This window comes from Tachyglossus aculeatus, chromosome 4, assembly GCF_015852505.1.
Source record: "Tachyglossus aculeatus isolate mTacAcu1 chromosome 4, mTacAcu1.pri, whole genome shotgun sequence".
NCBI classification, from domain to species: Eukaryota; Metazoa; Chordata; class Mammalia; order Monotremata; family Tachyglossidae; genus Tachyglossus; species Tachyglossus aculeatus.
The window spans coordinates 66,053,530-66,081,517 of NC_052069.1; the positions used below are offsets into that span (position 1 = coordinate 66,053,530).

At 42.4% G+C, this 27,988-nt stretch overlaps 1 protein-coding gene across 1 annotated transcript; it reads left to right on the forward strand.

The window, feature by feature from the left end:
- Positions 1-65: 65 nt before the first annotated feature.
- F13B (coagulation factor XIII B chain) lies at positions 66-27,988 on the forward strand. Its single transcript, XM_038745746.1, has 11 exons — positions 66-153; positions 5,007-5,207; positions 7,915-8,100; positions 9,273-9,449; positions 11,955-12,128; positions 15,332-15,511; positions 15,596-15,781; positions 22,178-22,360; positions 24,212-24,418; positions 25,759-25,941; positions 27,774-27,988. The coding sequence occupies exons 1-11, from the start codon at positions 78-80 to the stop codon at positions 27,986-27,988; spliced, it is 1,968 nt and encodes a 655-aa protein (XP_038601674.1). The 5' UTR covers positions 66-77.

Genomic DNA, 27,988 nt, shown 5'->3' on the forward strand with positions numbered 1-27,988 from the left:
TTTCTCAAGAGAAATACTGTATGCATTCATTAAAGTGAAGTCCAGAGAATCAGCGAATTCTGAAAATCTCATTAGACATGATATTGAAGATGAAGTTTAAAGACTTGACATTTTTCTCGATTATGTTTTTTTCAGGAGAAATCTTCGCAAAAGGTAATCACTCTAACACTCTTTGAAAACTTTATGCTCTTTTAAAAGCACAGCTTATTATCCCGGATATTTTTATATGCTAACTTTTTGTAGGCTTGCCTTTGGGTCTAAATTGCATTTCATATTTTTGAAAGTTTCATTTCCTTTAAGGGATGCATTAGGAAAGTGATAGACTGGGGAGGCGGGAGGCCAGTTGGAAATTTTAAAAAGATCCTTGCTTGAGTCCGTCGTTATTCTCAAATATTATTATATACTATCTCCCATGGACATCAAGGAGCTGCCCTCAAACCAGACATTTTTGTAGGTGCAAGATGCTTGAGAAAGGTCTTTATGTTCTGTGTCTGCTTTCAAGGCTTGGAGGATTAAAAAGGGTTTAATCCATTCTAAGACTGGTAACCCACATATAGGAGACTAGGCATTAGAAATTAGCTTAGTTTTGGACTATAACTGAATTTACATACTTTGTTACTTGGTTTAGCACTTCTTTTGAAAGAAAGCCCAAGATCTCTACTTTTAGGGTATTTTTAAAATTCCAGTCAATCAGTGGTCTTTACTGAGTGCTTACTGTGTGCAGAGCATCATTATTTGGTTCCATGTGTCTAGATTAGAATACTGCACAAAATAGGCATTTAAATATGAAAGATGATAACTGAAAATTTGGGTTGGAATAAACTTTTCACAGACTACCACTTGTAATCGTACAATGCCGAGGGAATATTAGAGAAGCAGAGAAGCACTAGAGAAGCAGCGTGGCTCAGTGGAAAGAGCACGGGCTTTGGAGTCAGAGGTCATGGGTTCAAATCCTGGCTCCGCCAATTGTCAGCTGTGTGACTTTGGGCAAGTCATTTAACTTCTCTGTGCCTCAGTTCCCTCATCTGTAAAAAATAGGGATTGACTGTGAGCCCCACGTGGGCCAACCTGATCACCCTGTATCTCCCCAGTGCTTAGAACAGTGCTCTGCACATAGTAAGTGCTTAACAGATGCCATCATTATTATTATTAATTAGCAAATACCACAATTATTACTATTATTCAATCAATCAATCAATCAATCGTATTTATTGAGCGCTTACTATGTGCAGAGCACTGTACTAAGCGCTTGGGAAGTACAAATTGACAACACATAGAGACAGTCCCTACCCAACAGTGGGCTCACAGTCTAAAAGGGGGAGACAGAGAACAGAACCAAACATACCAACAAAATAAAATAAATAGGATAGAAATGTACAAGTAAAATAAATAAATAAATAGAGTAATAAATATGTACAACCATATATACATATATACGGGTGCTGTGGGGACGGGAAGGAGGTAAGATGGGGGGATGGAGAGGGGGACGAGGGGGAGAGGAAGGAAGGGGCTCAGTCTGGGAAGGCCAGACTGAGTATTATTATTATTATAATTATTATTATATTATATTATTATTATTATTATTATTATTATTATTAGTATTATTATTACTAATAGCACCGTGAATTTGAATGGCACATTTTTCCAGAGCGCTTGCCAATCAATCAATCAAGGGCATTTATTGAGTGCTTATTGTGTGCAGAGCACTGTACTAAGCGCTTGGAACAGTACAATTACAACAAAAGAGCATGGGCTTGGGAGTCAGAGGTCGTGGGTCCTAATCCAGGCTCTGCTACTTATCAGCTGTGTGACTTTGGGCGACTCACTTCACTTCTCTATGCCTCAGTTACCTTAATCTCCATTTTACAGATGAGAATGTGAGCCCCACATGGGACAACCTAATTACCTTGTATCTATCCAAGCGCTCAGAACAGTGCTTGGTTTACGTGGCTCAGTAAGCACTTAACAAATACTATCATCATTATTATTATTAACAAGCTTACAGTGAGGTATCTCATTTTGTCCTTCCAAACCCGCTGAGAACCTGGTGACTTATATTCCCCTTATTGTGGTTGACGTTGGAGGACTTTTTGAGGAAGAACAACTAGTGAAGAGAGCATGCCACTGGGACTTGGAAAACCCAATTTCTAGACTCAGTTCTACCACTTGCCTGCTATGGGATCTTGAGCAAATAACTTAGCCTCCCTGTGCCTCAGTTTCCTCAGGAGTAAAATGGAAGTTAGATTCCTTGTCTCCCTCTCATTTAGACTAAGAGTACCACTGTGGGACAGGTGCTGTCTCTGATCTGATTATTTTGCATCTCCACCAGTGCTCAGCATAGTACTTGGCACCTAGAAAATGCTAGATAAATACCATTAAAAGGCCATTGTCAGCCACTGTCCTGACCCATTGGAACTAAACTCTAATCACTCTGTGATGAAGGCATTTCTAAAGGTCTCCCACACTCAAGAACAGAATGGATACTGTAGAGAATCAATCAATCAATCATATTTATTGAGCGCTTACTGTGTGCAGAGCACTGTACTAAGTGCTTGGGAAGTACAAGTTGGTAACATATAGAGACAGCCCCTACCCAACAGTGGGCTCACAGTCTAGAAGGGGGAGAAGCAGCATGGCATGGTGGATAGAGCACAGGCCTGGGAATCAGAAGGTCATGGGTTCTAATTCCGGCTCAGCCACTTGTCTGCTGTGTGATCTTAGGCAAGTCATTTCACTTCTCTGTGCCTCGGTTCCCTCATCTGTAAAATGGAGATGGAGAGTGTGAGGGCCACGTGGGACAGGGACTGTGTCCAACTCGATTTGCTTATATCCACCCCAGCACTTAGTAGTGCCTGGCAACATAGTAAGTGCTTAACAAATACCATAATTATGATTATGATTATGATTATATCCCAGCCTGTCCATCCCGACACATGGTAACAAAACAAAAGGGATTATGTACATATCTATAAATTGTATATTATACATCATTTATATTAATGTCTGTCTCCCCCTCTAGATTGTAAGCTCACTGTGGGAAGGGAACATGTCTGCCAACTCTGTTGTATTGTTCTCTCCCAAGCGTTTAGTACAGTGCTCTGCACATAGCACTCAATAAATATGATTGATGATGATGGTGATGTTCAATTAATCTGTGTTCTGCCTCTTTCCTGCTTCTCCCTCTCCTCCCTTTCCCTTCCCCCGTTTCCTCTGGCCAGGTGATAACCCAGTAACTCCCCTTAATAATAATAATAATAATTGTAGTATTTATTAAGCGCTTAATAGTGCTTAAAGAGAAGCAGCATGGTTCAGTGGAAAGAGCCCGGGCTTTGGAGTCAGAGGTCATGGGTTCAAATCCCAGCTCTGCCAATTGTCAGCTGTGTGATTTTGGGCATGTCACTTAACTTCTCTGTGCCTCAGTTCCCTCATCTGTAAAATGGGGATGAAGACTGTGAGCCCCCCATGGGACAACCTGATCACCTTGTAACTTCCCCAGTGCTTAGAACAGTGCTTTGCACATAGTAAGCACTCAATAAATGCCATTATTATTATTATCATTGTTATTATTATTACTATGTGCCTGGCACTATACTAAATGCTGGCACTGAACTAAGCACAGTGTCCTTCCACCAGACCTGTCATTAGAATGTAGTGACTTGGAGGGGGAAGAGAGAGAACATTTTACCTGGAGGAGAGATCCATGAAACCTGTAAAAACTTGATGATGTTGCATCCAAGGCTACTCAAGTTTCCAAAATTAGTAGGGGCTGCGTGTTGCTACTGCTGAAATCCCACAGGATGGGATATGATGGGAGCAGGGGTCCGGGAAGGGTCTTGGGGTTCTGGGTGTTTGTGTTCAGCATTCCAGCTTTTGAAATGTTTTCAATGAAGGATCCCAAAAGTAATAATAATAATAATGTGTGGTATTTGTTAACCGCTTATTACATGTCAGGCATTGTACTAAGCACTGGGGTGGATACAAGCAAATCGGGTTGGACACAGTCCCTGTCCCACTTAGGGTTCTTAGTCTTAATCCCCATTTTACAGATGAGAGAACTGAGGCCTGGAGAAGTTAAGTGATTTGCCCAAGGTCACACAGCAGACAAGTGGTGGAGCTGGGACTAGAACCCAGGTCCTCTGACTCCCAGGTTTGTGCTCTATCCACTAGGCCTCGCTGCTTCGGCTGTATTGTAAAAAGGGGGTGGGGGTGGGGGGGAAGCCTCTTTTTGCATCAATATCCTTGCAGTTGAAATGAATGATTTGGGTATTTAAGTGCTCAAGAAAACTCAAGCATTGTGCTAACCCCTGGGGTAGATACACTACAATGAAATAGGACACAGTCCCTGCCCATCTGGGGCTCACAATGAGCCTCAAGGGGAGGGAGAACAGGTATTTCACCCTCACTTTATAGATGAAGAAACAGAAGTGACTTGCTCAAGGTCACACTGAAGGCAAGTGGCAGAGTGGGGATTAATTAATCAATCGATGGTATTTATTAAGCGCTTATGTGCAGAGCACTGTACTAAGTGCTTGGGAGAATATAGAGAAGCAGCGTGGCTCAGTGGAAAGAGCCCAGGCTGGGGAGCCAGAAGTCGTGGGTTCTAATCTTGGCTCTGCCACTTGTCAGCTGTGTGAACTTGGGGAAGTCATTAACTTCTCTGGGCCTCAGTTCCCTCATCTGTAAAATGGGGATGAAGACTGTAAATCCCACATGGGATAATCTGATTACCTTGTATCTGCCCCAGTGCTTAGAACAGTGCTTGGCACATAGTAAGCACTTAACAAATACCAGCATTATTATTATTATGATTATTATTATTACAGTATAACAGAATTAGCAGATATATTCATTCCCTGCCTATAATGACCTTATGGTCTAGAGGATTATAACTCAGGTAAACTCCCCAGTCCCTTGCTCTTTCCACCAGGTCGCACTACTCAATTGTGCTATGCCACTTTCTTTTTGAGATATTTATGTGGGTTAAAATACAATTCCTTCTTTTTTAGATAAGCCCTGCAATAGCCCCAGTGTAGAAAATGGAGTGATTGCTGAATATTACTACACATTTTCAAGTCATTATTTTCCAATGGAAATCGGCAAAAGGCTTTCATTCTCCTGTTTGGCTGGTTACTCAACTGAAACTGGAAAACAACGAGGGCAAAGCACTTGTACTGCAGAAGGGTGGTCTCCCACCCCAAAATGTTTCAGTAAGTTAGCTTCATTTGCTGAATATACACCTAATCGATACATCGGTGTATCATATATTGGTGTATCGTATGATTGGGATGGTCATTATGCTTCTAAATGGAAAATCCTAACCTCATAGTGTCCTCTATGTTGTTCATTGCTATCGATGTCCCTTGCAGGGAAATGTGACTGTCAAAGTGTGTATACGGATCACATAATTTAAGATGATAATGGCATTTGTTAAGCACTCACTATGTGCTAAGCATTGGGCAGCCATCCCTCAATTTATTGAAAGAGGTTTTTCCAAAAGTGGTGATGGTCTGTGAAGAATTGTCTCCACATTCTCAACCAGTCTTCCTATATGCAGCAGTACTTTATCGCTTTTTAACAAGTTGACAGTTTTTCTCTCCTGGGATCAATAATAATAAAGTAAGTAGTAGTCAAGAAATACGCCAAAGATTAATGTTGAGAAGACTTGCTATGAAGAGCCTGAAAGTAGGTGAAAAAGCAGGACAGAAAGAACATCAATTCTTTTGAAATGTGGTGTTCTGTGGTGTGCTGGGGCCGAAGGCCAAGAGACGAATCTCTTCTTCCTCCTCCTCCTCCTCCTCCTCCTCCCCTGCCCCCTCCTTCTTTCCCTCCCGTTCTCCTGTCCAGGAGCAGGGAGGGGGCTGACACCAGAGAAACAGCTTCTGCAGCAGGGAGAGCCACCTTCTTCTTCTTCTCGTCCTCCTTTTCCTCTTCTTCCTCCCCCTTTTCCTCCTTCTCCTCTTTCTTCTCCTCCTTTTCCTCCTCCTCCTTTTCCTCCTCTTCCTCCTTTTCCTCCTCCTCTTCTTCCCCTTTTCCTCCTCCTCCTCTTCCTTCTCCTTTTCCTCTTCTTCCTCTCCTTTTCCTCTTATTCCTCCCCTTTTCCTCTGTCTCCTCCTCTTCCTTCTCCTTTTCCTCTTATTTCTCCCCTTTTCCTCCTTCTCCTCTTCTTCCTTTTCCTTCTTCTTTACCTTCTCCTCCTCCTTTCCTTCCTACTCCCTCTACTTCCCCCTTCTAGACTGTGAGCCTGCTGTTGGGTAGGGACCGTCTCTATATGTTGCCAACTTGTACTTCCCAAGCGCTTAGTACAGTACTCTGCACACAGTAAGCGCTCAATAAATAAGATTGAATGAATGAATGAATGAATGGTGTGAATTTTTGTGAATACCATGGACTGCCTGCAAAACAAACAAATGGATTTTGGAGCAAATTAAGCCAAAGATTAGCATATTTTGGAAACATAATCAGGAGGACTAATTCCCTGGAGAAGACACTAATGCTAGGAAATGTCCAGGGAAAACACGGAATAGACAGATCAGCAGCTAGATGGATAGCGGCCAGGACAACGATAACAGAAAGCCCTTTAGAAAGATTACGGATTATGGCAGGAGACAGGACGTTCTGGAGAAAATATACCCAGAGAGTCTCTATGAATCAGAAATGACTCGATGGCTCTTGATAATAATAACCATAGCACACTATCTCTCTGTCTGTCTCTTTCTCCCCCTCCCAGAAGCACTACTTCTTCTCCTTCATCCACTCCTCTTCCTTTCACCCTCATCAACTAATCCAGACTTTTAGCTCTTTCCTAAACCCCCTGATGCCACACCCTTCTCTCTTCTTCCTGATGGCCTTGCCAACTACTTTTTGGCAAATCAAAAATCTAGAACCCAGGTACTTCTGATGCCCAGGCCCATGCTCTATCCACTAGCCCCTGCTGTTTCCTAACTACTAATCCAAACTGCTACTTTGCTGATCCAAGCATCCTTTACCTCCTTGATTACTGCATCTGCCTCCTCCATGACCTCCCTGCCTCCTGTCTCTCTAGTCCAATCTTCACTCTGATGCATAGATAATTTTTCTTAAAAAAAATAAAAAACCTCAGTCCATGTTTCCCCACTCCTCAAGAACCTCCAGTGGTTGTCTATCCACCTCCGTGTCAAATAGAAACCCCTCACCATTGCTGTAAATCACTCAATCAGATCACCCTCTTCTACATTACCTCATTGATTTCATTCATTCATTCATGCTATGCACTTGGACCTGTCATTTGATATTTGCCCAAACCCCACAGAATTTATGTATGTGTCTTTAAATTATGCATTATTAATTTCTTATTTATTTATATTAATGTCCGTCTCCCCCCTAGACTGTAAACATTGTGGGGAACGTATTTAACAACGCTGTTGTATTGAAGTCTCCCAAGCGCTTAGTATAATGTAATCCAGGAGGAAGTGTAAGTCACACATTGGTTTTTCTGCCACATTTGCACACACAGAGTCTCACCAACAGAAGCATCATCTTTGAAAAATGACGGACAGTTAAATATATTCTAATGACAAGGAAAGCAGAGAGAGGAGTTGGTGAGGGGATTAGTTGGATACATGTCACTCGTACACAGGTAAATATAAATTTTACAGGCTAAATAAATGTGTACATGAACTTAATTATTTTTCAAAGCTGTATTCTAGACCTGTTGTTTCATTTCGTTCTTCTCCATAGGAAGGATACTAGGTCTATTTCCGATGTAATGCTTTCAACTTAAAGTGAAAGAAACTCAGAAGAGCAAATGCTTTTCTTTTCTTGCAGACATATTTTAATGACTATGTTTTTCTTTTTGTTCCAATCCACAATGCAGTTGGAGACGATTTTGATGTAATTACCTAAACTGAGGTGGAGAATTCTGTCCTTCTATTTTAGAAAAGTGTAGCAAGCCTGCCTTGATTAACGGATTCTTCCCTAATTTGAAGACATTGTACAAAATTCAAGAGAACATGCACTACAGATGTGCTTCAGGCTTTAAAACTCCCAGAGGCAAGGATGAAGAAACAATACAATGTCTTCCAACGGGATGGTCTTCTCAACCAAGTTGTAACAAAGAATTCGGTATGGTTTGTGAATTGTTTTCCGCAATTAAGCAGATTAGCTTTTGTTTTTGTCCTTTTATTACTTTGAAATCTATTTTTACTTTGACATATAATATGTTTAATTACCTGACCCCTCTCAGGGTCGTACCTGGAGAGTTTCCAGTCCTCTACCAGTCTTGGCTATGGGAGGGAGAGTCAGGGCAGTGGCTAGCAAATCAATCAATCAATCAATCAATCGTATTTATTGAGTGCTTACTGTGTGCTGAGCACTGTACTAAGCGCTTGGGAAGTACAAGTTGGCAACCTGCTACAAGTCAAAACTCACCCATGCTGGGTAGCAGCAGCTTGGGTGAGAGTCGAGGGTGGAGACTCAAGCTGACCGTGTGAAAGGCCATGGTAAACCACTTCTGGATTTTTACTAAGAAAACCCTATGGATCCACTACCAGAACGATTGCAGATGGAGGTGGGGTGCTCTGGGAGAGATGTGTGCATGGTGTTGCTGTGAGTAGGAGACGACTCGATGACATACGACAAACTACTTGAGCTTTGCTGTAAGATCTTTTGTTCAAGGTAAAAATTGTGTAAGATAAAGCTTAGGGAAAAGAAAGAAAATGAAGACATGTTTTATTTGATTCATGATAAATCTCAGGTAAAATATTTGAGTTTTCTGTGTATTGCTGCTCATTTACAGAATGAGATATATTTATTATTTCTAATCAATCAATTGAATTTATGGAGCATCTACCCAGTGCTTAGAACAATGCTTGGCACATAAAGTGCTTAACAAATACCATTATTATTATTATTGTTATTATTACAGATAACTATACCAAATCCCTGTGGGGAGTACAATAAGATTAGAAGACATTATCCCAGCCATCAGGGTGTTAACAATCTCAGAATGGAACTCCAGAAGAAAATCTGAGTTAGCATTCATGAAGTCTTTTACTGAAAGGTTCCTCTAATGTACAATCTGGATTCATTAAGCAGTGCTGAATTTTGAGATCTTAATCAATTTGAGCTATGATTTGTTCATGACAAAATCCTAAAACAAAAATATTTTTCCAAAGTTATTTTTATGCAATCATAATATTATTATTTAAATGATCTCTCGGGAAGTCTTACTATTTATTAAACTGCTTTAGTAAATTGAATAGAAAAAAAATCTGTCTTTGCTTTTATTTTATTAGACTCTTGTTTAGCCCCCGATTTATATCATGGTCACTACTCCACCACACAGAAAGTGTTCAACGTGAATGAAAAACTTCAATATGAATGTGATGATGGATATCACACAACTGGAGGGAAAAGGATGGAGGAAACTCAATGTCTCTCACATGGCTGGATGCCAATTCCACAATGCTCTAGTAAGTTGCGACTTTGGAAATTCTTCCTGGTTTTGACAGGATTGTAAATTCTGGTTTAATGAAGCATTTTAAGTCTGATTTTTAATTGGACAATTTGGGGTAGCTTGTGTTACCATCTCCAATCAATCAGTTGTTTTTATTTTATATCTACTGCTCAATCGATATTAGTCTCCATGTTTTTTTTGCTTCAAAGCTGTTGCGATATCAAATGAACTGCATAACCATTTGCTAAATTGTAACCCACTGAAACTCACAGGATAAATCAAAGCCTTTCACATCTCATTGCCACAATAAAGATGGTGACAATACGTTGCTTTACACTTTTAGCTTTCATTTTTTTTTGTTTGTTTGTTTTTAATGGTACTTTGTTAAGGACTTGCTATGTGCCAGGCATTGTACTAAGCTCTGGAGTAGATACAAGTTAATCGGGTTGGACACGGTCCGTGTCCCACATGGGGCTCACAGTCTACATCCCTATTTTGCAGATGAGAGAACTGAGGTGAAGTGATTTGCCCAAAGTCATACAGTGGACAAGTAGTGGAGCCAGAATTAGAACCTCCTGATTCCCAGGCCTGTGCTCTCTCCACTAGGTCATGCTGCTTCTCCACCATATTTTTTTTCATTTCATGTGTATTTTTTAAATCGATTGTCTCAGACAGTCAAGTGTATTTATTGAGTACTTACTGTGTGCAGAGCACTGTACTAAGCACTTGGGGGAGTAAAATATAACAGTAAACAGACACATTCTCTGCCCACAATGAGCTCATTGCTGTCTACATCCAGCCATGGCCATATCTAATGGAAATGACTTTCCAAGGGCACTCAGACTGTATTCCTGAATTATCCCATTGGTAATACATGACTATTGTCTGAGTACCCTTGGAAATTCCTACCCTTGTAGTAGGGATTGTCTGTATTTGTTGCCGAACAAATCGCATCCAATCCGTCACCAAAACCTGCCAGTCTCACCTCCGCAACATTGCCAAGATCCGCCCTTTCCTCTTCATCCAAACCGCTACCCTGCTCATTCAATCACTCATCCTATCCCGACTGGATTATTGCATCAGCCTCCTCTCTGATCTCCCATCCACCTATCTCTCCCCACTTCAATCCATACTTCACGCCACTGCCCGGATCGTCTTTGTGCAGAAACGATCTGGGCATGTTACTCCCCTCCTCAAAAATCTCCAGTGGCTACCAATCAACCTACGCATCAGGCCAAAACTCCTCACCCTCGGCTTCAAGGCTGTCCATCACCTCGCCCCCTCCTACCTCACCTCCCTTCTCTCCTTCTCCAGCCCAGCCCGCACCCTCCGCTCCTCTGCCGCTAATCTCCTCACCGTGCCTTGTTCTCACCTGTCCCGCCATCGACCCCCCAGCCCACAGCATCCCCCTGGCCTGGAATGCCCTCCCTCTGCACATCCGCCAAGCTAGTTCTCTTCCTCCCTTCAAAGCCCTACTGAGAGCTCACCTCCTCCAGGAGGCCTTCCCAGACTGAGCCCCCTCCTTCCTCTCCCCCTGCTCCCCCTCCCCATCCCCCCCAACTTACCTCCTTCCCCTCCCCACAGCACATGTATATATGCTTGTGCATATTTATTACTCTATTTATTTATTTTACTTGTACATATCTATTCTATTTATTTTATTTTGTTAGTATGTTTTGTTTTGTTGTCTGTCTCCCCCTTCTAGACCGTGAGCCCGCTGTTGGGCAGGGACCGTCTCTATATGTTGCCAACTGGTACTTCCCAAGTGCTTAGTACATTGCTCTGCACACAGTAAGCGCTCAATAAATATGACTGAATGAATGAATGAATTGTACTTTCCAAGAGCTTAGTACAGTTAAGTGCTCACTAAGTATGACAATGATGAATGAATGACTGGTCGCTTGCAGGTTTATTTTGAGATTTCCCTCAGACATGTGATAAGTGAGGCTCCCTGGAGTGAGAGCAAAGATAACCAAGGATCTAAAAGTGTGTCGGTTCTTTCTAGGACCCTTTAACAAAATCTCACTGAGATTCCTCTGAGTGATTCTAATTTAGTCCCAATATTTCCAGTTTGGTTTATTTGCCAGAGATACAGGCAAGCAATATGGAGATGAAAGGAAGGGTTAGGTCAAAACACATTGCTCTATTTTTTCACCCCTCCCTCAGCCCCATGGCACTTATGTACATGTCTGTAATTTGTTTATATTAATATCAGTCTCTCTCTAGACTGTAAGCTTGATGTGGGCAGGGAATATGTATGCCAACTCTGGTATAGCCATTCTATCGTATTTATTGAGCACTTACTGTGTGCAGAGCACTGTACTAAGGAAAATACAATTCAGCAATATATTGTACTCTCAAAAGCGCTTAGTATAGTGCTTGGCACATAGTAAGGATTCAGTAAATACAGCTGATTTGGAGAAGAGTAGGACCTGATTATTATTGACTTGTGGGATTTAACCAAAGTGAATTCTTTTTCAGCAAGGAAAACACACCAATTTGTTGCTTCTTTCTATTCCAGAGCTAACATGCACACCTTTAAGAATAGAAAATGGGAGGTTTTATCCTATAAAGAACACTTATGAAGAAGGAGATGTTGTCCAATTCTTTTGCCATGGAAATTACTCTCTAACTGGATCTGACTTAATTCAGTGTTATGATTTTGGTTGGTACCCAGAGCCTCCCACATGTGAAGGTACCTTTTCTCTCTCCACACTCCTATTTCCTCCACTTTCAGCACATGCAGTGGAATGTCTTTCTTCATCTTGGTACTAGAATCTATCCCAAATCATTTGGAAGCCTAAATTTGGAATCTATTTCAAATCATTTGGAAGCTTCCTAATCATTTGGAAGCTGGAGTTCTTAGCCTAAGTTTTCTTGAAAAGATAATACCTTACCCATTTTTTTTTTAATTTTACAAGTTCTACTTAAGTGCCACATACTCATATTCAAAATTAAATATTAATATCAATCAATGATATTTATTGAGCACTTATGTGTGGTGCACTTTACTAAGCACTTGGGAGAGTACAATGCAACAGAATTATTAGACACAATCCCTGCCTATAATGAGCTTAGAGTACTTACAGAAAAACAGTTCCCCCTTCATGAGGGCTCCTAGGTGTTATTTGATAAGTGAACATAGAATGAACACTCAAGATCAAAATGAAGTTCTCAATTTTTTGACCTCAGCCTTCACCTTGAGATTTTGTTCTATTCACCCATGAGAGTGTTTTTACTATGAGAGTGAGGTTGTATTTATTGAGCACTTACTGTGTACTAAGTGCTTGGGAGAGTATGATATAACAGAGTTGGTAGACATGTTTCCTGCCCACAGCATGGGAAAAGGTGTGGCCTAGTGGATAAATAACGGGCCTGGGAGTCATTCATTCATTCATTCAATCGTATTTATTGAGCGCTTCCTGTGTGCAGAGCACTGTACCAAGCGCTTGGGAAGTACAAGTTGACAACATATAGAGACGGTCCCTACCCAACAGCGGGCTCACAGTCTAGAAGGGGGAAACAGACAACAAAGCCAAACATATTAACAAAATAAAATAAATAGAATAAATATGTACAAGTAAAATAAATACATAGAGTAATAAAAACGTACAAACAGATATACATCTGTACAGGTGCTGTGGGGAGAGGAAGGAGGTAAGGCAGGGAGGAAGGGCTCACAGTCTAGAAGGGGGAGACAGACAAGAAAACAAAACATATTAACAAAATGAAATAAATAGTATAAATATGTACAAGTAAAATAAATACATAAATAGAGTAATAAATACGTACAAACATATATACAGGTGATGTGGGAAGGGGAAGGAGGTAAAAGTCAAAAGGCTCTGAGTTCTAATCCCCGATCCTCTACTTGCCTGCTGTGTGACCTCAGGCAAGTCATTTAACTGCTCCATGCCTCAGTTTCCTCAACTGCAAAATGGGGATACAATATCTACATGTCCTTCCTCTTACTTAGACTGTGAGGCCCATTTGGGGAAAGGGCTGTATAACAATAATAATAAATATGGTACTTGTTAAGCACTTACTTTGTGCCAAGCACTAAGGTCTGGGATAGTTACAGGTTAAGCAGGTTGGACATGGTCCCTGTCCTACATGGGGCTCGCAGTCTTAATCCCCATTTTACAGATGAGGTAACTGAGGCCCAGAGAAGTGATGTGACTTGCTCAAGGTCACACAACAGGCATATGGCAGAGTCAGGATTAGAACTCAGGTCCTTCTGACTCCCGGGCCCATGCTCTATCCACTGAGCCACACTGACTTATCTAGCCTAATTAACATGCATCTCTGCAACATTGCCAAGATCCGCCCTTTCCTCTCCATCCAAACTGCTACCCTGCTCATTCAAGCTCTCATCCTATCCCATCTGGACTACTGCACCAGCCTTCTCTCTGATCTCCCATCCTCCTGTCTCTCTCCACTTCAATCCATACTTCGTGCTGCTGCCCGGATTATCTTTGTCCAGAAATGCTCTGGGCATATTACTCCCCTCCTCAAAAACCTCCAATGGCTACCAATCAATCTGCGCATCAGGCAGAAACTCCTCACCCTGGGCTTCAAGGCTCTCCATCACCTCGCCCCCTCCTACCTCACCTCCCTTCTCTCCTTCTCCTGCCCAGCCCGCACCCTCCGCTCCTCCACCGCTAATCTCCTCACCGTACCTCGTTCTCGCCTGTCCCGCCATCGACCCCCGGCCCACGTCATCCCCCGGGCCTGGAATGCCCTCCCTCTGCCCATCCGCCAAGCTAGCTCTCTTCCTCCCTTCAAGGCCCTGCTGAGAGCTCACCTCCTCCAGGAGGCCTTCCCAGACTGAGCCCCTTCCTTCCTCTCCCCCTCGTCCCCCTCTCCATCCCCCCATCTTACCTCCTTCCCTTCCCCACAGCACCTGTATATATGTATATATGGTTGTACATGTTTATTACTCTATTTATTTATTTTACTTGTACATATCTATCCTATTTATTTTATTTTGTTGGTATGTTTGGTTTTGTTCTCTGTCTCCCCCTTTTAGACTGTGAGCCCACTGTTGGGTAGGGACTGTCTCTATGTGTTGCCAATTTGTACTTCCCAAGCGCTTAGTACAGTGCTCTGCACATAGTAAGCGCTCAATAAATACGATTGATGATGATGATGATGATGCATCTACCCCAGCAATTAGTACGGTGCTTGACACATAGTAAGTGCTCAACAAATACCATGAAAAAACAAATGAAAAAAAGATCTTCTAGTCTAAAAGGGGAGACCGACATTAATACATATAAAAATATATGTGTACATAGGTGCTGTGAGGCTGAGAGAGGCGTCAATTAAGGGTGCAGATAAGTGAGTCAGGGAAGACCTCTTAGAGGAGATATGCTTTCCATAATGATGTGAAGATGGGAAGAGTAATAATCTGTCGGATCTGAAGAGGAAGGGTTAGCAGTGAGATAGAGGAGATCAAGGTACAATGAGTAGTTGGGTAGGGACCGTCTCTATATGTTGCCAACTTGTACTTCCCAAGCGCTTAGTACAGTGCTCTGCACACAGTAACTGCTCAATAAATCATCATCATCATCAATCGTATTTATTGAGTGCTTACTGTGTGCAGAGCACTGTACTAAGCGCTTGGGAAGTACAAATTGAATGAATGAATGAATTAGAGGAGCTAAGTGTGTAGACTAGATTGTAGTAAAAAATCACGGAGGTAGGTCAGGAAGGTGATAAATTTGGATAATAAGCTTCTTATTAATAATTCTGTTTCATCTTGCTAGTTTTGTTTATGCTGCATTAAGTTTCTTTGTCAGTATTTCTCCTGATGAATTTTAAGGCATTTGGTAATCTTGTACATAGATTTCTTGCCTAACATTTATCATACTTTAATAAGCATGTTTTTGTTTTTAGAAAGAATAAATAGGTGTCCACCACCCCCACTTCCTCCCAGTGCCAAAAAACTACTGAGTTCAAGAAGGTTCCAACACGGAGAAACTATCCGAGTAGAATGTGAGCCAAATTTTGAAATCAAGGGGCCAGAAGAAATCTACTGTGAAAATGGAAAATGGACCACACCTCCAGTCTGCATTGGTTAGTGCAGTAGCCAAGAAAGTTCTTTCCTGGAGCAAATTGGGACCTATGGATATGAGCTTTCTTTTTCTATTTGTGTCATAGAAACAAAGGTAAGGGTAATGTGTGATGAACCACCACTTATTAAGCATGGCACAGCCCCTCTAGAGGCCAAGGTCTACTTCAGTGGCGATAAAGTGGAATACAGGTGTGAAGATGGCTACCTCATGAAGGGATCTAACGAAATCATTTGTAGGAAAGGAGGCTGGACAACGCCTCCTGACTGTGTTGGTAAGCATGCACCGCCATTCGAGAGATCTCTGGAATTGTCATTGTGATGAAAAATATCTTCTCTGGGGGATATAAGCGCTTAGTACAGTGCTCTGCAAACAGTAAGCGCTAAATAAATATGATTGAATGAATGAATATAAAGTCAGGAATCACTGACCAACTGAGAATCCAATACGTTTGATTTTTTTTTTTTAACCAAGGATGTGACTAGTGACCAGGCTACTGGTATTCAGTATCAGGGCAGTAATAATAATAATTCACTCATTCATTCATTCAATCACATTTACTGAGCACTTACTGTGTGCAGAGCACTGTACTAAGCACTTGGGAAGTACAAGTTGGCAACATATAGAGACCTACCCTACAACGGGCTCACAGTGTAGAAGGGGGAGACAGACAACAAAATAAAACATGTAGACAGGTGTCAAAGTCGTCAGAACAAATAGAATTAAAGCTATATGTGCATCATTAACAAAATTAATAGAATTCATTCATTCAATCGTATTTATTGAGCTCTTAATAATAAATAATAATGGTATTTGTTAAGCACTTACTATGTGCCAAGCACTGTTCTAAGTGCTGGGGTAGACAGTGATTGTCCTTATTTGTTGCCTAATTGTACTTTCCAAGTGCTTAGTACAGCGCTGTGCACACAGTAAGCACTCAATAAATACTACTGAATGAATGAATACAGGGTAATCAGGTGTCCCACTTGGGGCTCACATTTTTAATCACCACTTTACAGATGAGGTAACTGAGGCCCAGATAAGTTAAGTGACTTGCCCAAGGCCACACAGCAGACAAGTGGTGGGGCGGGAATTAGAACCCATGTCCTCTGACTCTCAAGCCCGTGCTTTTTTATTCATTCAATCGTATTTATTGAGCGCTTACTGTGTGCAGAGCACTGTACTAAGCGCTTGGGAAGTACAAGTTGGCAACATATAGAGACAGTCCCTACCCAACAGTGGGCTCACAGTCTAGAAGACTAAGAAGCTCTTAGTCTTAGCTCTACTAAGCCACGCTGAAGGTATTGACTAAACTGAGTAGAATAAAAAAGGGCCAGCAGCCCAGGATTTTCCGTGCTTGGGAAACCTTATTCAAACAGTCTAAGAAAGAAGGGTGAATCAGTTCTTATGGCACAGAAGGAGGCAAGAGAAAGTGTTGAGGGTATTAGGGCCTATACACCCCCAAAATACAGACAACCAATGAATCACCCAAGTAAGAGTTTGTAAATCAGTAGTGCTTCAGTCAGGAGCTGATAGAGCTGCGTGGCTTAGTGGAAAGAGGGTAGACCTGGGGGTCAGAGGACTGGGTTCTAATCCTTGCTGTGTCACATGCCTGCTGTGTGACCTTTGACAAGACACTTCACTTCTCTGTACCTCAGTTACCTCATCTATACAATGGGCATTAATACCTGTTCTCCCTCCTGCTTAGAGTGGGAACACTGTGTAGGATGGGACTGTGTCGCCCTGAATATTTTGTATCATTCATTCATTCATTCAATTGTATTTCTGGAGCGCTTACTGTGTGCAGAGCACTGTACTAAGCATTTGGGAAGTACAAGTTGGCAACATATAGAGACGGTCCCTACCCAACAGTGGGCTCACAGTCTAGAAGGGGGAGACAGCGAACAAAACAAAACATATTAACAAAATAAAATAAATAGAATAAATATGTACAAATAAGATAGAGTAATAAATACATACAACATATATACATATATCTTCCCCACTGCTTAGAATGGTGTTTGACACATAGTAAGTGCTTAACAAATACTGCAGTTATCATCATGAGGGGCAGGTGGAGGGAACATATACCTAGGGTATCGCTGGTTGTTAAGTCAGTCAGTCCAACAGTGCTTACTGTGTGCAGAGCACTGTGATAAACACTTGGGAGAGTACAATATAACAATAAACAGACACATTCCGTGCCCGCACTGAAGGTCTAGAGGTGGAGCAAGATCATAATATAAATAAGTACATTACAGATGTGTACATAAGTGCTATAGGGCTGGGAGGGGGGATGGATAAAGGGAGCTAGTCAGAGCGATGAGAAGGAAAAAGGAGAAGAGAAAAGGAAGGCTTAGTCAGAGAAGGCCTCTGGGAGGAGGTGCACCTTCAATAAGGCTTTGAAAGTGTGGAGAGTAATTTTGTGTCAGATAGGAGGAAGAAGGGCATCCCAGACCAGAAGTAGGATATGGGCGAGAGGTTGAAAGCCTTGGTAGCCCAGTGGGAACATCAGAGAACACATGAAGAGTAAGATCAAAAGCCCAAACATGATTTTTCTACTACGGATTACTCCGGCACTTGATATCCTTAAACTGCCTCTCACATTTGCAAGATTGTAATAGTTATTTCTGACAGTGAAAAGCAACTTTGACTTTCATGAAGAGTAAAGCCCCTTTAAATCAGTTCATTTTTTGATGTTTCTTGGTAATTTTTTCACATCAAGAGCTGCACTGTGTTTGTCCCCAACTGCCAGGCCTTTATCTTTACTACATCAACCTTCTCTCTGCCTCCAGTCTCTCCCCTCTCCAGGTTACATGCAACTGTGCTGCAAAAATCATTTCTTAAACTATTTTTGTGCACATCTCCCCCTCTTAAATCCCCATTGCTTGCCTGTTTCTCTTCACATCAAGGAGAAACTCCCAACCATCAGCTTTAAGGCACTCTAACAACTCTCTCTCTCTCTCTCTCTCTCTCTCTCTCTCTCTCTCTCTCTCTCTCTCTCTCTCACTCTCACTCTCTCTCTGTATTTGTTAAGCACTTACTATGTGCCAAGAACTGTACTAAATACTTAGTTACCTCATTTGTAAACTGGGGATTAAGATTGCGAGCCCCACTTGGGGACATGGACTGTGTCAATTTAATTACCTTGTACCTACCCAGCTCTATTTTTATGGTATTTGTTAAGTGCTTAGCATGTCCCAGATACTATGTCCAGTGGTACTAAGTGCTGGGGTAGATACAAGCTAATCATGTTGGACAGAGTCCCTGTGTCTCTCGCATTTGTTAAGCACTTACTATGTGCCGAGAACTGTACTAAGTACTTAGTTACCTCATCTGTAAACTGGGGACTAAGTTTGTAAGCCCCATGTTCTACAGGGACCGTGAGGTAAATGAGGCACAGAGAAGGTAAATCAGTGACTGGCCCTAGGTCGCACAGCAGGCAAGTGGCAGAGCTGGGATTAGATCCAGGTCCTCTGACTCCCAAGCCCATGCTCCATTCATTCATTCATTCAATCGTATTTATTGAGCGCTTACTGTGTGCAGAGCACTGTATTAAGCACTTGGGAAGCACAAGTCGGCAACATATAGAGATGGTCCCTACCTAACAACAGGCTCACAGTCTAGAAGGGGGAGACAGACAACAGAACAAAATATGTGGACAGGTGTCAAGTGATCAGAATCAATAGAAATAAAGCTAGATGCACATCATTAACAAAATAAATAGAATAGTAAATATGTACAAGTAAAATAGGGTAATAAATCTGTACAAACATATATACAGGTGCTGTGGGGAGGGGAAGGAGGTAGGGTGGGGGGGATGGGGAAGAGGAGAGAAAAAAGTGGGCTCAGTTTGGGAAGTCCTCCTGAAGGAGGTGAGCTCTCAGTAGGGCTTTGAAGGGAGGAAGAGAGCTAGCTTGGCGGATGTGTGGAGAGAGGGCATTCCAGGCCAGGGGGAGGACGTGGGCCGGGGGTCGACGGCGGGACAGGTGAGAACGAGGTACAGTGAGGAGGTTAGCGGCAGCAGAGGAGTGAAGGGTGCGGGCTGGGCTGGAGAAGGAGAGAAGGGAGGTGAGGTAGGAGGGGGGCGAGTTGATGCCGTGAGTGAGGAGTTTTTGCTTGATGCGTAGGTTGACTGGCAGCCACTGGAGATTTTTGAGGTGGGGAGTAACATGCCCAGAACATTTCTGCACAAAGATGAAGTATAGACTGAAGTGGGGAGAGACAGGAGGATGGGAGATCAGAGAGGAGGCTGATGCAGTAATCCAGTCGGGATAGGATGAGAGATTGAACCGGCGAGGTAGCGGTTTGGATGGAGAGGAAAGGGTGGATCTTGGCGATGTTGCGAAGGTGAGACTGGCAGGTTCTGGTGACAGATTGGATGTGAGGGGTGAACGAGAGAGCAGAGTCGAGGATGACACCAAGGTTGCGGGCTTGTGAGACGGGAAAGATGGTAGTGCCATCTACAGTGACGGGAAAGTCAGGGAGAGGGCAGGGTTTGGGAGGGAAGATAAGGAGCTCAGTCTTGAACATATTGAGTTTTAGATGGCAGGTAGACATCCAGATGGAGACATCTTGAAGCCAGGAGGAGACCCAAGCCTGAAGGGAGGGAGAGAGAGAGAAGGGGCAGAGATGTAGATTTGGGTGTCATCAGTGTAGAGATGATAGTTGAAGCTGTGGGAGTGAATGAGTTCACCAAGGGAGTGAGTGTAAATAGAGAACAGAAGGGGACTGAGAACTGACCCTTGAGGAACCCCTAAAGTAAAGGGATGGGAGGGGGAAGAGGAGCCCGCAAAGGAGACTGAGAATGAATGGCCGGAGAGATAAGAGGAGAACCAGGAGAGGATGGAGTCAGTGAAGCCAAAGTTGGATAACATGTTGAGGAGAAGGGGGTGGTCCACAGTGTCAAAGGCAGCTGAGAGGTAGAGGAGGATTAGGATAGAGTAGGAGCCATTGGATTTGGCAAGAAGGAGGTCATAGGTCACCTTTGAGAGGGCAGTTTTGGTGGAGTGTAGGTGTTGGAAGCCAGATTGGAGGGGGTCAAAAGAGAGTTGGAGTTGAGGAATTCGAGGAAGTGGGTGTAGATGACTCGTTCAAGGAATTTGGAAAGGAATAGTAGGAGGGAGATAGGGCAATAACTAGAAGGGGAGGTGGGGTCAAGAGAGGGTTTTTTTTAGGATGGGGGTGATGTGGACATGTTTGAAGGCAGAGGGGAAAGAATCAGTGGAGAGTGAGTGGTTGAAGATGGAAGTTAAGAAGGGGAGGAGGGTAGGGGCGAGAGATTTCATAAAATGAGAGGGAATGCGATCAGAAGCACAGGTGGCTGGAGTAGCACTTGAGAGGAGGGAGGAGATCTCCTCTGAAGATACTGCTGGGAAGGATGGGAGAGTAGTGGAGAGGGTTGAGAGCAGGGGGGTTGGAGAAGGGGAAGGAGTGACATTGGGGAACTCAGATGCTACTTCTCTCTTTACCCACTTATTTTCGCTGTTCTCCAACTATACCTCAGCTCTCACACTGAATTCCTCTCAAGGCAACCTACTTCCTGTTCCTTATTCTGGTCTCTCTCACTGCTGTTCACACATTCCCTTTGGCCTGAAGTTCTCTTCCCCTTCCTATCAGGCAGAACACTGCTCTCCCCATCCTCACAGCCCTTCTAAAATCACATCTCTTCTGGGAGGCCTTCCTTGATTAATTTTTCAAGTCCCACACCCCTCCATTGCCACTTCAACACTTCTGCATCATGTAAGGACTTGGGTATTCACCTGGCCCAACACTTCTCTCACAATTCTCATGTGCATCTCTTTGTACTCTAATGCTTCATGGCTTAGTGGGAAGAACACTCTGGCTTGGGAGTCAGAGGCCATGGGTTCTAATCCCGGCTCTACCACTTGTCAGCTGTGTGACTCTGGGCAAGTCACTTAACTTCTCTATGCCAGTTACCTCATCTGGAAAATGGGGATTAAGACTGTGAGCCCCCTGTGGGACAACCTGATCACCTTGTATCTCCCCCAGCACTTAGAACAGTGTTAGGCACATAGTAAGCGATTAACAAATGCCATCATTATTATTATTATTACCTGTAACATTTCCAGGTCTGTTTCCCCACTAGATTATATGCTCCTGGAGGACAGGTATCATGTGTGAGTCCATTGTTGGGTAGGGATTGTCTCTATCAGTTGCCGAATTGTACTTTCCAAGCTCTTAGTACAGTGCTCTGCACACAGAAAGCTCTCAATAAATACAGTTGAATGAATGAATGAATGTTTACTAACTCCGCTGTGCTCTCTCAAGTGTTTAGTGCAGTGCTCTGCAAACCCTGAGGTGCTCAAATATAAGTGATTGGTTAAATTTTCACACAAAACTAGTTTGGATAATCCTTTTTTGGAAAAAATAATTTCGCCTAAAGAAGCATCCACATATATTTTACCTCCACTACACACAGAGAGTGCTCAATAAATACAATTGAATGAGTGAATGAATGTTTACTAACTCCGCTGTACTCTCTCAAGTGTTTAGTGCAGTACTCTGCAAACCCTGAGGTGTTCAAATATAAGTGATCAGTTAAATTTTCACACAAAACTAGTTTGGATAATCCTTTTTTGGAAAAAATAATTTCACCTAAAGAAGCATCCACATATATTTTACCTCCACTATTTTTATCTTGTTAAAGAAAACAATGAAAACTGTGGACCACCACCTGCTATCAACAATGGGGCTCTTATTGATGAATTATTGACAAGCTATCAGTCAGGTTCTTCAGTGGAATACAGATGCACTATGTATTACTTGATGGATGGAAATGCAAGAGTTTACTGTGGACAAGGAAGATGGTCGGCCCACCCTACTTGCTTAGGTAAGGCAGGTAGAAACAGATATCTTTGTATTTGCATTAGTTGATTTGATTTCTTTATCTTCGCTATTATAATATAGAGCTCTTTTATTAAAACCAGGATTGAGTTGTTTCTTTCTCCCTCTTTGTAAGGTCCTATCTGAAAATTTTGTAGGCCCCTTTCAGATCTTTCCCAGAAAGTTACACAATCTCTGTTGAATATCATGAGCAGCCACGAGTGCCCAGAAACAACCTTCTCCAATTTAAACATTCTAATTATTATTTTGGATACCATTCTGGCAATATTCTTTTTCATCACTGGGACAGTTGAATTTTATATTTTTGACTTGTCCAATGTCAGGCAGCAGACAAGTGGCAGAGCCCGGAATAGTGGTCATGCCCAGGATAATTTCCTGTTACCTGGTGGTAGATGGAAGGAAGGCCTGCCAAGGCAGCTAAGCATGATCAAACGGTTTTCTCCAAGTCCAGGATTTCAAACTTCACAGCTCTGAGCTAATATTTAGCTAGTGAGCAAATATTTGACTTGTGTTTAATGAAGAAATGTTTCCCTTCTGATCCTGTGGGCAGATAACAAGAAATTTTCTCCTCTATACTTTCTGGAAGTGAATAGAATGCTAAGAAGCAGGGTGACTCAGTGGAAAGATCACGGGTTTGAGAGCCAGAGGTCATGGGTTCTAATCCTGACTCCACCACTGGTCAGCTGTGTGACTTTGGACAAGTCATTTAACTTCTCTGGGCCTCAGTTGCCTCATCTGTAGAATGGGGATTAAAACTGTGAGCCCCCCCCCTTGGGACAACTGATCACCTGTATTTCCCCAGGGCTTAGAACAGTGCTTCGCACATAGTAAGCACTTAACAAATGCCATCATTATTATATAAAATAGCAAAAGTTATTTAGAGAGCATTCCAGTTTCATCTTTAATTCCATAGTAATAAAAGTGCCCTGCTAGAAAAAAAACATTCTGCAGTGCTAACTAGTGTTTAGTACAGTGCTCCGCAAACAGTAAGTACTCAGTAATTGCCTTTGATAGTTTTTAAACTACAGAAATATGGTTTTATACTGGCTATTTAATGTTTTGTCATAAGATCATTTAAGTAATGTCATAAATACTGCCCCCTCCAATATATTTTCAAATTTAAGCATCCTTATATAGTGTGTTCACCCTTTAGCACCTCGTCTGAGCCTAATGCATTTTAAGTGTGGTGAAAATATAATCCATTCATTCAATTGTATTTATTGAGCACTTATTGTGTGCAGAGCACTGTATTAAGCACTTGGAAAGTACAATGCAGCAATAGAGACAATCCCTGCCCACAATGGGCTCACTATCTAGAGATATAATGTTACTGTGCACCATCCTGATAGTGAATCTCAATTTTTAACTTGAAGCCAAGACAGTTTTTATTTTTTTTTTAGCTTTCTTTCTCTTTTTCATTTCTGAATCTTGCTCGCAGTGGATTTATGCATGTGTCCCTGTGCATATTTCTTGTGTGCGTCTGTGGGTATTTTGGGTGAGTGGGACTGGGGATTTTAGTGTCTGTGACCCGAGTTAGGTCAATTCTCTTCTTCCTCCATTCCCCTGCTACCTGCATTTTCCCAATCCCCATGGTGATGACAAAGGAAGTGGTAGCAGGATTCTCAGTTTCCCAGATTCTGTATGTACTGAGCACTTACTGTGTGCAGGACACTGTACTAAACACTTGGGAAAGTATAATACAACATTAAGCAGACACATTCCCTGCCCACAATGATGCTCATGCTCAATTGCAGGGAATACAGAATCAGCAACTATTTGGGAAGTCGTACAGGGAACGAGAGAGACAATTGAATTAAAAACGCTTTTTGTCTTACAGAACCATGCTCAATTAACGCTGATTACATGGACATCAATAACATAGAAAGGAAATGGAAACACGATGAGCAGAGTTTTTTCCTACATGGGGACAGCATAGATTTTCTCTGTAAACCAGGTTATGATTTAATGCCGTCCTCCAGACCATCTGAATTAACAGTGTGGTGCAACAGGGGAACACTGAACTACCCGCAGTGCTATAGAAAAGGTAACTAGAAAACCGACTCTGTTTTTTAAGCAGTCAATTCAATTCCATCGTGTTTATTGAGTGCTTACTGTGCACAGAGCACTGTACTAAGCGTTTGGGAGAGTACAATAGAATAATAAACAGACACATTCCCTGCCCACAATAAGCTTACAGTCTAGATGGGGAGACAGACAATTAATAGAAATAAATAAATGACAGATATGCACATAAGTGCTGCGGGGCTGGGACAGGAGGATGTATAAAGGGAGACACAGAAAGGAGTGGGAGAAGAGGAAAAGGGTAGGGCTTAGTCAGGGAAGGCCTCTTGGAGGAGATGTGCCTTCAATAAAGCTTTGAAGGGGAGAAGAGTCGTTGTTCGTCACATTTGAGGAGGGAGGGCATTCCAGGCCAGAGGCAGGACGTGGGTGAGGGGTCGGCGATGAGATAGACGAGATTGAGGTACAGTGAGCAGGTTAGCATTAGAAGAGTGGAGTGTGTGGACTGGGTTGTAGTGGGAGAGTAGCAAGGTGAGGTAGGAGGGGGCAAGGTGAACCGAGTGCTTTAAAGTCAGATTCTCCCCTCTGAACTGGCAGCCAACTGCAAAAACTTTGCAGCTTCCATTCAAGTCGAGGAGTCCCTCCTGTAGGTGTTCTGAGGCGTGTCCTTCCTGCAGCCCTGAAAAGCATCTGGCCCATGGTATGCACGACTGATTTCAGGTTCTGCCTGGACTCTGCCTCTTGCTTATGAGTAGAGGGAGGCAGGATCCACTGCCCAGCCAGAATATTCATTCAATCATATTTATTGAGCACTTACTGTGTACTCTGCACACAGAAAGCGCTCAATAAATGAGATTGACTGACATAGTAAATGCTTAACAAACGCCATTTTTAAAAAAAGGGAAGAGAGGCAGGGGGAGTAGGTGGAGGAGGATGAGAAGAGGGGAAGGGGAAAGAAGAAAGGAACAGAGAGAGAGAGGAGGTGGGAGTGGAAGAGGGAGGAGAAGAAATTAACTGCCGCTGAAGCTCTTGTTGCCTGCCATGGTGCTCACATAGGTTAAGACCATTTCTTCACTACCTCTTGGGCAGAGCAGCAGCAGAGAGAAGCAATTTAGTACTTAGAAGCAACTGCTATCTGTCAGCTGTCTTTGAACCTATCATGAGCTAAGGCCAGGACTTGGGTAAGGACTCTCTTTTTTTATGGATATAGAAAATGTATCTAAAAGCCTGTATTTATAAAGGTCTTAGCAGCCTTACACATACACACATAGGTTTCATACTATCGAGACTGAGGATTTACTTTTACTTAACTGGCAATTTGGAGAGGGTTAGGATCTCATCAACCTCTAACAATGTATTTCGCAGAATCCATAGGTCGATGTGGACCACCTCCAAATATTAAGTTTGGAAAAATTATTGAATCCTCACTGACAAACTATGAAAATGGTTCTTCAGTGAAATATAACTGTTTTGAACATCATTTCCTAGAAGGATCTACTACTATCTATTGCTTGGATGGCCAATGGACATCGCCACCATTATGTTTAGGTACGGATTGTTCAATATTCGTGTACATGAAGATATGTTTTGATTTAAGGCATTAAGGAAATTTTCTTTTAACTTTCTTGAATCTTTGCTCTCACCATATTTGTTTCCAGAAGTGTCTATGTAAATAGGAAACAGTTATTATTATTCCTAAGCTGAAATATGTTTAGTTTGGAATATAAGCGAGATAAGCCCCAGCGCTGATGTCTCATGGTTATATAGCAGATCATAGAGAAAAAAACATTGAAATTCATGAAATGAAACATTTTACTGAAACAGTGTTCAAAATTTTCCACTTCAGGGAATACTACAGCACTGACCATAACAGAATTTGGCACAATGACATTTGTAATTAGGAAAGATGGAAATTTGAATTTCAAATTGCACTAGTTTTCCTCTAATTAGATATATCAGCTGCATACGGTTCCTTAAGTTGAAGGGGATTTAGAAGAAGACTTTTTTGGGTTTTTGGCTATTTACTATTTATCACTTTTACATCAACTACTGTTTCATTTTGTAAAAGTGATCCTGCAGAATATCCTTAAATGGACATTTGACAAGTGTTGATTGAGCACATTACAGGGGTGTTTAAAAAAAAGATATGTTGGGTATAATCAAAACTGGTATGACTCCCCAATCTAAGGAGTTTATGGCATAACAGGGGGAACTATAATCCATATGGCCTAGTGTAAAGAGCATGCAATGTGTTGTCAGACTGGCTCCTAATGTTGCCTCCTCTACTTGCCTGCTGTGTGAACTTAATCGTTACTTAACCTCTCTGGGGATCAGTTTCTCTATATATAAAATGGAGATAAAATATCTGTTCTTTCTCCCTCTGAAACTGGAGTCTCTCTGTGGTACAGGACCCGCGTGCCATCTGATTACTTGTATCTACCCCAGCACTTAACACAGTACTTGGCTCATAGGAAGTACTTAATGCACACTACCATTGTTATTGTCATAAGAGTAAATTGAGAGAGAGGGTTCACCAAAGATTTTGCTGAAGGTAGACAATAAATGAGGATGGAAACATGGAAGGGTAAATTGGAGGAGAATCTCACACTTGTTGGAGAACTTGGGTTAAGACTTGGAATTGGAAGAAAGAAGACTTACCACCTCAAACAATTGATCAACTAATCAATCAAATGACTTTATTGAGGACTTACCATGTGCAGAGCACTGTACTAAGCACTTGGGAGAATACAACAGATTTGATAGACATGCTCCCTGCCCACAACGAGCAAACACTGCTATATGTAGGTCAGTGAGTAGGTCCCAGTCCTCAACCTGCTTTAGGTTACAGTCCTCAGTAGGTCTGTGTAAAATCAGATTGCTACAGATTTTTCTTCCTTCCTTCCTTCCTTCCTTTCTCCCTTCCTTCCTCCCTTCCTCCCTTCTTCCTTTCTTCCTCCGTCCCTCCCTCCCTCTCTCCCTCCCTCCCTCCCTCCAGCACTCCCTCCTTCTCTTCCTCCCTTCCTTCCTTCCTTCTTCCTCCCTTCCTTCCTCCCTTCCTCCCTTCCTTCCTCCCTTCCTCCCTTCCTCCCTTCCTCCCTCCTTTCCTCCCTCCCTTCCTCCCTTCCTCCTCCCTCCTCCCTCCTTCCCTTCCCTCCCTTCCTTTCTTTTCCTTCCTTTTCTTCTCTTTTCTTTCTATTCTTTCTTCCTTTTCAATCAATCAATCAATCACATTTATTGAGTGCTTACTGTGTGCAGAACACTGTACTAAGTGCTTGGGAAGTACAAGTCGGCAACACATAGAGACAGTCCCTACCCAACAGCGGGCTCACAGTCTAGAAGACTTCCTTTCTTCCTTTTTTTTCTCTTCTTTTCTTTTTCAGAACCTTGCATTTTATCTGGGGATAAAATGGACAGAAACAATTTACTGCTAAGATGGAGTTTTGACAACAGGCCTTATTTCTTCCATGGGGAATATGTTACATTTATATGTAAGAGCAACAGTTACCCAGTCACATCCTCTTCACCTTCTGGGATGAGAGTCCGGTGTGATGCAGGACAACTGGAATATCCCATATGTACTCTGAGAAGCAGGTAA